The sequence below is a fragment of the Myotis myotis genome, unplaced genomic scaffold, assembly GCF_014108235.1.
Source record: "Myotis myotis isolate mMyoMyo1 unplaced genomic scaffold, mMyoMyo1.p scaffold_m19_p_6, whole genome shotgun sequence".
NCBI lineage: Eukaryota > Metazoa > Chordata > Mammalia > Chiroptera > Vespertilionidae > Myotis > Myotis myotis.
The window spans coordinates 82715321-82725017 of record NW_023416368.1 but is presented as its reverse complement, the minus strand read 5'-3'; the positions used below and the strand labels follow the sequence as shown (position 1 = coordinate 82725017).

Sequence of the window (9697 nt, the reverse complement as noted above, 5' to 3'; positions counted from 1 at the left end):
AGACAGAAAGCAGACTGATGGTTGCCAGGGGCTGGAGGGGAAACTGGGGAGTAGCTGCTTCACGGGTGCAGGGTCTCCTTTCGGGGGTGGGGATGAAAATGTTTTGGAATTAGAGGTCATGGTTGCACAAGAATGTGATGCACTAAATGCCACTGAATTGTACATTTTAAATTGGTTCAATTTTTGTTATGTGAATTTCACTTCAAGGGGAAGAATTAAAAAAAAAAAGAGGAGGAAGAGGAGGAAACAGTTCTAGGTTGGTAACCAAAGCTAGCACAGAACCTTGGCATTCTGGGGATGCAGGCAGCCTCCAGCCTGTCCCTCCCATTTCCCAGATGGTGAAACTGAGGTTCAGAGTAGTCCCACAGAATGTCAAAGAAGATGTGAGACAAGAGCATAGAATTGCCTCTCAGTCCCTGCACCTGTGGGAGTCCTCTGAGGGTATAAGGATGGAGGAGGAGGGGTCTCACATGGCCATCTCGAACTGTTCCATCCACTTCTTCTTCAGTTCTCGCGTCTTGAAGAACAGCTCATAGCCCTGAGCACCTTGGTCCTCGATCAGGAGAAACATGTGAGTCCACTGCAGGGAAGAGGGGTTCAGAATGAAGTACCCACCCTGCAGAGGGTGGAGCCACATGCCCACCACCCCTACCCCTGTAAGGAGAAAACGGTGGGTCCAGTATCTGCCTCTCTGCCCCCAGGAAAACATGCATTTACCATGGCAAAGGGTTGCCCACGACACACCCATATATCTAAAATCACACACACACACACACACACACACACACACACACACGTCCGAGACAAATGCTCACGGGCATTGCAAAGGCCAAGAGGCGTGTCTCAAGCACTGGTGCTTCCCAGCAATGGGGTCCCCAGTTCTGGCCTCAGAACCCCACCTTCTTGTTGTCACGCTCTCCCGAAGAGTCATCTCGAACCTGGAAGCTGTGCAGGTTCACAAAGTCCTTGAGGTCGTAGGAGTCCCCTCGGCGCTTACAGATGAGCAGGGCTTTGTCGAGCAGGAAGGCGTACCTGGGAGCAGCTGGGTCAGGTGCTTCTGCCTGGCTTCTCCCAAGAGTCCCGACCAGCTCTCTGCCTGGTTCCTTCCACCCTCCAGGTCCACCCCGCTGTCCATCTAGGTCCTACAATTCTAGGACTCTTACCCTTCTCTTCGTGGCCAACTTGGCCTGCCCACCTGCCCATCTTGCCCTCACCCATGTGTTCCCTGCTGGCCCGGCCATCTGCTGGTCTTGGCTCCACACAACAATGCTGTCTTCGCCTTGTCCATCTCGATTCCACCCCCTGGTCCGGGTGGTCCTACCCACATGCCTACTTAGAAACCTGGCTCCGCCCATGCGGAAGCTCCACCCAGATGTGTTAACTCCACCCACCGACCTACCTAAGAACCTGGGCCCGCCCCCACCCAGGCCTCGCCCACCTGTCTGTCTTGGAGCGGCGCTCCACAGAGGTGATCTTGAGTTCCCCATCGATCTTGGGCCGGCCATAGTGGGCCAGAGACTGGTCCTAGGCAGCAGGCAAGGAATCCGGCAAGGGGCCACCAAGGAGGAAACCAAACTCCCTCCCTGCCTGGCCACACCCCTGGCCCTCCCAGCCCCATCCCCTCACCAGGTTCTCAATAGACAGCTGGAAGTTGGTGATCTGCCGCAGCGTCTCATTGTCCCGCTTGACTTCATTCACGCACTGCGCCAAGTCCTGAGGGTTAGCCAGGTGTGAGTCTGGGCACCCTCACCCAGCCCAGCCCCCTAACTGGCCAGGGATAGGGGTCAGCCCCCATCAGGGCCAGCAAGAGTCTTAAATCAGTGTCCAGCCTGTCCAGTGTGGCTCAGCATCGACCTATGAACCAGCAGGTCATGGCTGGATTCCTGGTCAGGGCACATGCCCAGGTTTCGGGCTCCATCCCCAGTGAAAGGCATGCAGAAGGCAGCTGATCAATGATTTCTCATCATTGATGTCTCTATCTCTCCCTCTCCTGTCCTCCCTGAAATCAATAAAAATGTATTTTTAAAAAGACAGTGTCCACAGCATGTCATTGTCCTCAGGAGGGCACTGTCAATAACTGATCACACAGGCATGGGGCCCTGTGGGGGGAGGTGCTGCCCATGGATGTGACTGTGTCTGGGTGGCACTGCACTATGCTGTCCTGAATGCATGTGACTGACACCCCTGCGTGTGACCACTCACCCTCATTGCATCCAGGGCGAGCCGCAGATTCTCCTTCTCCATTGCGTCCTGCGTGTGTTTCACCAGCTCCTGCATGACCCACAGAGGCAGACATCACCTGGGCCTGTCTTCTCCCCCCAGGCCTTCCATCCTTCTCCCTCCTCCTGCTGTCCCAGGAGGCCAGGCATGGTCCCAGTGACCCTCCCAGAGGGCCCTAGAGTCCAGCCTCCAGAAGCCAGCCCCACCCTCACTCCTATGGCACAGGGAGGTAGAGATGCCAAGCCCATAATCTTTGGACCTAGGAGGTCCCCAACTGTGCACCTGGAGAAGGAGGTGGTACTTGAGCACTCGCTGCATTGGCACCATCAGCAGGTCCCGCAAGGTGAACCGCCCATTGTTTGCTCGCTGAGAACATTCCTGGGGGATCAGAGAACCAGATAAGCAAGACGAGGTGGAGGCAGGTATGGATTTTTCTAGAGCGAGAAGCATCCTATCTCCCCTGAAGAAGAATGCCATGGGATGGAGGCCCAGGCCCCACCAGCTGAGTGGGGCTGGGGAGAGGTGGAGCGACAGGCTGGATGCACGGGGCACACAGTATTCCTCACCACCCCTGCCCTCTCTGTGCTTCCACCACACATGGGACCAGGTTGGGGGCGAGTCCAAGGTCAGAGCTCAGTGTGAATTTGGAGCTCAGCCCAGACTTAGTACACAGCCAGGACTGGGGCTCAGCCCAGGGCTGGGGTTCAGTTTGGAGTCAGAGTTCAGCTCAGGGTCAGGACCTCAGCCTGGAGTCAGGGCTCAGTGCTTCAGTCCATTTCCTCTTGCTCTAGTACCTCCTTCCCCAAACCCCCAATGGGAAGATCCCTGGCTGCACTGAAGCAGAAAGCGATGCCATCTCCTACTCTGTGTCCTCCCTGCTGCCCCAGGACCCATGAAGGAGTGGGAGAGCACCCCCCGCATTGGGGCCCGGCCCCGACCTCCAGCTTCATCTGTACATCCTCCCGGGCGCTGGCTACGCGGTCCAGGTGCTTGCTGGCCGACTCCACCTGGCTGCAGTAGCGGCCATAGATGAGGAACCTGCGGGAAGGGGACAGGTAGCAGTGGCCGGACAGGTAACGGTGGCCGGCACCAAGGTCAGGAGCTCTGGACGTCAGTCCCACCCAGCCCACCCCTTTCCAGCGGTGTGATGTTGAGCCTCCACCTCCCCGTCTATAAAATGGGCATAAGAATAGCATTTCCTTAACGGGGTTATTATAACATTAAACAAGATCATGCACAAGAAGCTCTTAGCACTGGGCAAATCATCTCTGCTCAATGTTCATTTACTTAATAAACTTATTGAGTACATACCAAGTGCCAGGTCCTGTGCTAAGCACTTTAGGTATTGATTGACCAGTCCTGTACCACATGGACTTTACAGATACGGGAGCAGAAGCACAGAGACATTAAGTGACTTCCCAGAACCACACACAGCTTGTCAAAGGCAAAGCCAGAGATTGAACCAGAGATGGGTAGCCCCTTGCCCATGAGCAAAGAAAGAAAAACCCTCCCTGTCCAGTGGTCTCTACAGGCAAAGTCCCTCAAACGCCCTGCCTGGGCAGGGCAGGGTGACCTTCAGGCATCCCGGTTGGCCTCACCTCTCCTTGTATTTGATGAAGACCTGGTAGAGGGTAGGTGCACTGGTGGTGGCCAGGGCTTCCTTCATCTCCTTCAGGAAGTGAGTGTGCACGCGAAGCAGGTCCTAGTCAGAGGGAGGGGTGAGGGCCGGGCAGAAGCCTAGGGCTCAGGAGAAGGGTCATCCACTCGCCCCGTGCTGCCCAATTCCCAAACCCCACACTCTAGGGACAGACGGGGCCAGCAGATGGCTCCCGGCTGACAGCAGCCCTGGAGGGGAAATCAGAGATCAGGTGAGCCAGATGGGGCAGGGGGGCTGGGGACAGGCCGGCGTACCTCGATGTTGATGAAGATGATCTCTATGTCTTCAGGTTTGAGGAACCGCTGCAGGGGCTTCATGAAGTGCTGCAGGAAGGGGAGAGAGGGATGGGGGAGGTGGGACCCTGTCTCCAGCCCCGTCCCAGAGAGGCAGGGACAGGGAGACAGAGCTGGAGAGGGGGAACAGAGAGACCAAGAAAAAAAGAGACAGCGATATGGAGAGAGAAAAGACAGAGATAAGGACACAAAGGCAGGCAGAAAGAGAGACAGAGATGAAGAATGCGCACAAGCGAACATGTGCGTGACTGTTCACAGCAGTTATTCACAACAGCTGCAAGTGGGAACAACCCGAGTGTCCATCAGTGGGTAACAAAACGCGGTCCATCCACACACTGGAATGTCACTCAGCCATGAAAAGGAGTGAAGGACTGGCGCTCACTGCAACGGGGATGGACCTTGAACACATGATGCTCAGTGAGAGAAGCCAGACACAAGAGGCCACAAATTGTGTGATCCCATTTATAGGAAATAGCCAAAATAGGCAAATTCAAAGAGACAGAAAGTAGACTACTGGTTGCCAGGGGCTGGGGGAGGATGGGGACTTAGTGGGAGGGATGGATAAGGAGTATGGGGTTTCTTTGGGGGATGATGAAAAGGTTCTCAAATTAAATAGTGGCGATGGTTGCACAATCTTGTGTATAAACCTGAAGCCAGTGAATTGTGTATGTTACATGGGTGAATTGTACGGTATGGCAAGTACAGCTCAATGAAGCTGTCTAAAAAGCAATGGCCTGCCGAAACCGGTTTGGCTCAGTGGATGGAGCGTCGGCCTGCGGACTGAGGGGTCCCGGGTTCGATTCCAGTCAAGGGCATGTGCCTGGGTTGCGGGCATATCCCCAGTGGGGGATGTGCAGGAGGCAGCTGATCGATGTTTCTCTCTCATCGATGTTTCTAACTCTCTATCTCTCTCCCTTCCTCTCTGTAAAAAATCAATAAAATATATCTAAAAAAAAAATAAAAAGCAATGGCCAGAGGAAACAGAGAAAATAGAAAGTCAAAGACAATAACGGAGACAGAGATGAGGATACACAGAGGGAAACAGACAGATGGAGAGAGAAACAAGACAGGGTGAAAGCCATAGAAAACCAGGGAGGCAGAGAGACACACACCAAGTAGGGCGTGGCCCCACAGGTGCGGGACAGGCGGACGCACCTGCCGCCTGCTCCCACGCATGCGCCTGGCAGGGGCGGGGTGGGGGCATCGCACCTGTTGGATGGAGCCTAGCGTGTCCGTGTACTTCTCCTCCGTCTGCTGGATCTCGCGCAGGCAGCAGCACCGCTTGTCATAATCTGTCATCTTGGGCTGAGAGCGGGGAGGAGAGGCCGGTGTTGGGGGACCCGGGACTGCCCTTTGCTGTGCACCCATCCAGGCCCAGTCCTTCACCCCCACACACCGGCATGGGCACCGGCTCCGAGCGCATGAGGTCCTCATAGATCTCGTCGCCCTCAGCCTCCTCGTTCTCCACGCAGTCATACAGGTCCTCATCCTCCTCCACGGTGTCGCTGCAGGACGCAGAGTCAGGCAGGGCCTCAGGGGCCCCCAGGCCAGGGACCCCCCAGGCCCCTCCCAGATCAAAGCGGTGGCCCCTTAAACCCCAAGGGCAGGATCATGTCCCCCTGAGACCTCCTGGCCCCTCAGACCCCCTGGGCAGGGCCTGGTGTAGACACTCACTCAATCTGGTCGGACAGGCCGCTGTAGATGTCTTCATCCCCCACACTCTCCTCCTCCGTGGGGAAGGGCCTGGGGGAGCCAGGATGGTGTGAGCCAGAGGCCGGAGGGCCAGGTGGGGAGGGGAGTTTCAAGGACGGGGAGGACAGGGTCAGCCCAAAGCTGTCTGTCACCTCAGTGGTTACTCACATGATCCCCTTGTTCTGGGCAATCGGGGTCCAGGACAGGGCGGACAGGGTGTAGATGACCTGTGACGAGTGCCGTGTTTTGCTCAGCAAGCCCCTGGCCCACCCACATGCCAGAACAGCCTTGCACTCCAAGTAGCTGAGGCTGCACCTTGACTAGACACCCCCCCACTCCCGCCCTCAGGCCTCTGGGAGCCTAAATCAGGATGTCCTCCACCTTCCCATCCCCCCATGTCAGCATGCCAGCGTTCCTGTTATTCTGTTTAATTCCCATAAGCACTCAAAGAGGATGGGATGATATTACTCCCTAGGACTCAGAGAGGTGCGGCCACATATCTGAGGTTACACAGCAAGTGGTGAAGCAGGGACTCGCACCCGATTCCACGCCTCCTAAGCCAGACTCTCTGCACTTGGATCTGGTAGGGCACATCGGTCCTTCCCCTACCTGCTCATAGCCTGCCTGGTGTCGATGTTCATGGAAATAAACTCAAACCCAATCTGTGGGCTCTATGTGCCCAGCTCACCTTCCCGAAATCCTGCACATCGAAGAGGTCAAAGGCCTCAAAGAGCTCACTCCTCTTGAGGCCAAACTTCTCACAGCAGGTAGACAAGAAGGTGCGGATGTTCTTAAGGCACAGGAACTGTGGGCAGAACAGTAATGAGGGGGGGAACATAATGGGACGGGGAGAAGCTGAGCCCCTGCAGTCTGACTTGGTGACCCGCTCGGAAGGGAAGCCTAAAGCACAGCCCCCTCAGTAAGCCACCCCCTCTTCTGATAAAGACCAAGCTGTCCCTGAAGCCAGAGCTACCCCTCAATTTTTTTAGTTCACATGACATAAAGTTAACCACGAACTGGTAACCAAACATCTTCTATATATATATATATATATAAAATGAAGTAATATGCAAATTAGGCCAGGACGCTATAACGGTCATGACCAGCTCAGGAGAAGGGGCCGGGCGCGGCCCGGAGTCTGAGAGAACAACACACGGGGGGCCGGCCCCCAGCCCCAGCCCCACTATGGCGCTGGGCTGCTGGGGCCGGAGTGAGTGGAGACACAAACCCACAGCGGGGCCGGGTTCAAATCTGATCAAGGGCATGTACCTAGGTTGCAGGTTCCTCCCTGGCCGGGGCCCAGGTCAGGGCTCATGCAGGAGGCAACCAATCAAAGTGTCCCTCTCACACTGATGTTTCTCTTTGTCTTTCTCTCTCTCTTCCATGCTCTCTAAAAATCAATGGAAAAATATCCTCAGGTGAGGATAAAAAAAAGAAGAAAGAAATGTCATATCCCATGAAAGAGACATCTTGAAAATGCCTAAAGACAGTTGTCATTTTCTCGTGGTGAAGGGACTGGAGTCTGTGTTGATGAAAACACCTTGGTAGCTGTGGCGGCCGCAGTGGCAGCAGCAGCGGGTGATGGGGGTGGCGCCATCCCCTGATCAGCCCGGTTGCCTCCCACAGAGGGAGGCCCATGGGGAGCGGGTCTACGTATCAGTAGGACATCCCCTGAGGGCTCCTGGACTGTGAGAGGGAGCAGGATGAGCTAAGGGACACCCCCCCCCCCCAGCAGTACACAAATTTCATGCGCCGGGCCTCTAGGGCTATAATAAATGCAAATGAATATTATTCAGCCATTCAAAAGGAATGAGGTTTTGATTTATGCTACCACATGGATGAACCTTGAAACATTATGCTTGGTGGAATAAGCCAAACACATAAGGACAAATACTGTATGATTTCACTCATATGAGATCCCTAGAGGAGTCAAATCCACAGAGACAGGAAGTAGATGGTGGTAGCCAGGGGCTGGGGGAGGGGGATGGGAGTTAGTGTTTAATGGGCACAGAGTTTCAGTTTTGAATGATGAAAAAGTTTTGGATATAGGGGTGACGGTCACACAACAATGTGAATGTATTTAATGCCACTGAATTATATACTCACAAATGGTTAAAATGATAAATGGTCATTTTATTTACATATCCTATCTAATAAAAGAGAAACATGGTAATTAGCGTACGACCGCTACCCTTCCCATTGGCTAATCAGGGTGATATGCAAATTAACTGCCAGCCAAGATGGCGGCCAGCAGCCAGGCAGCTTGAAACTAACATGAGGCTTGCTTGCTTCAGTGACGGAGGACTCCAACGTTCCCTGCCTGCCGCTGCAGGCCTCAGAGCTGCAACTCTAAGCAACTATGTAACAAATATAGAAGCTAAACAAAACCCCAGAAACCTGCTTTAGTCCGCTGGGCTTCAGCCAGCAGGATTGCAACATTGTAAGCAAAGGCCAGAAACCTACTTTCAGCAGTGGAGGCCTAAGAGCTGGAGCCAAGCCTCAAAGCTAAAGCTGGCCCAGAATAAATAAAAAAAAAGAAAAGAAAAAAAGGAGCGGTTGGGAGCTTCAGTCACCCCCAGCCTGAAAACAGCCCTCAGCCCCTCACCCAGATTGGCCAGGCACCCCAGTGGGGACCCCCACCCTGAAGGGTGTGTGACCAGCTGCAAACAGCCATCATACCCTCACCCAGGCTGGCCAGGCACCCCAGTGGGGACCCCCACCCTGATCCAGGACACCCTTCACGGCAAACCAGCCGGCCCCCACCCGTGCACCAGGCCTCTACCCTATATAGTAAAAGGGTAATATGCCTCCCGGCACTGGGATCAGCGTGACAGGGGGCGGGGCCACAACCTCCCTATCCACCCTGCTCTGTTCGTGACAGGGGAAGGTGCCCCAACCCCCTGATCAGCCCTGCTCTGTGCCTGATAGGGGGGAGCTCCCCAACCCCCTGATTGCCCTGCGGCTCTGTGTGTGACAGGGTGCGGCGCCCCAACCCCCGCCTCCCCCACGGGCCCTGCTCTGTGTGTGATGGGGTAGAGCCATAACCTCCCCATCGGCCCTGCCCTGAGTGTGAGAGTGGCGGCACCCCAACCCCCTGATCGGCCCTGCTCTGTGCGTGACAGGGGGCAGCGCCCCAACCCCCTGATTGGCCCTGCTCTGTGCGTGACAGGGTACAGAGCCCCAACCCCCCTGATGGGCCCTGCTCTGTGAGTGACAGGGGGCAGTGCCCCAACCCCCTGATTGGCCCTGCTCTGTGCGTGACAGGGGGTGGTGCCACAACCTCCCCATTGACCCTGCCTTGAGTGTGACAGGGGACAGTGCCCCAACCCCCCAATCGGCCCTACCCTGAGCGTGACTGAGGGTGGCTTCACAACCTCCCGATCGCCCTGCTCTGTGCATGACAGGGGGCGGTGCCCCAACTCCCCAATCGGCCCTGCTCTGAGCCCAACCAGGGGCTGCACCTAGGGATTGGGCCTGCCCTCTGCCACCCGGGAGCAGGCCCAAGCCAGCAGGTCGTTATCTCCCAAGGGGTCCCAGACTGTGAGAGGGCACAGGCCGGGCTGAGGGGCCCCCCTCCCCCCCCCAAGTGCACAAATTTTTGTGCACCGGGCCTCTAGTCATTAATATATTTTGATACATATTTTATTTATAAAACATATTTATATCATGTTAGTTATATATAAATCTATAATAATAAAAGTGTAATATGCTAATTAGACCAGACAGCCAAATGACCTTCCAGACACCCTTCCAGATGACCTTCCGGACGAGGGCCAAGGCAAGCTGCGAGGGCCAAGCCCCCCTTGCATGAATTTCATGCATTGGGCCTCTAATA

The 9697-nt window shown here is 55.3% G+C and overlaps 1 protein-coding gene across 1 annotated transcript in view; it reads right to left on the bottom strand.

Moving 5' to 3' along the window:
- The window catches only part of VAV1 (vav guanine nucleotide exchange factor 1), a 62520-nt gene that overhangs the window by 16312 nt on the left and 36511 nt on the right, over positions 1-9697 (bottom strand). Inside the window, exons 2-15 of the mRNA XM_036313922.1 lie at positions 6551-6667; positions 6031-6089; positions 5845-5913; positions 5567-5675; positions 5380-5475; positions 4132-4200; positions 3819-3922; positions 3159-3258; positions 2503-2598; positions 2203-2271; positions 1627-1713; positions 1439-1524; positions 900-1032; positions 471-580 (exon numbers count right to left, since the gene is read on the bottom strand). Of these exons, the coding sequence (XP_036169815.1) occupies positions 471-580; positions 900-1032; positions 1439-1524; positions 1627-1713; positions 2203-2271; positions 2503-2598; positions 3159-3258; positions 3819-3922; positions 4132-4200; positions 5380-5475; positions 5567-5675; positions 5845-5913; positions 6031-6089; positions 6551-6667 (1304 nt within the window). The remainder of the gene's footprint in view (positions 1-470; positions 581-899; positions 1033-1438; positions 1525-1626; positions 1714-2202; positions 2272-2502; positions 2599-3158; positions 3259-3818; positions 3923-4131; positions 4201-5379; positions 5476-5566; positions 5676-5844; positions 5914-6030; positions 6090-6550; positions 6668-9697) is intronic.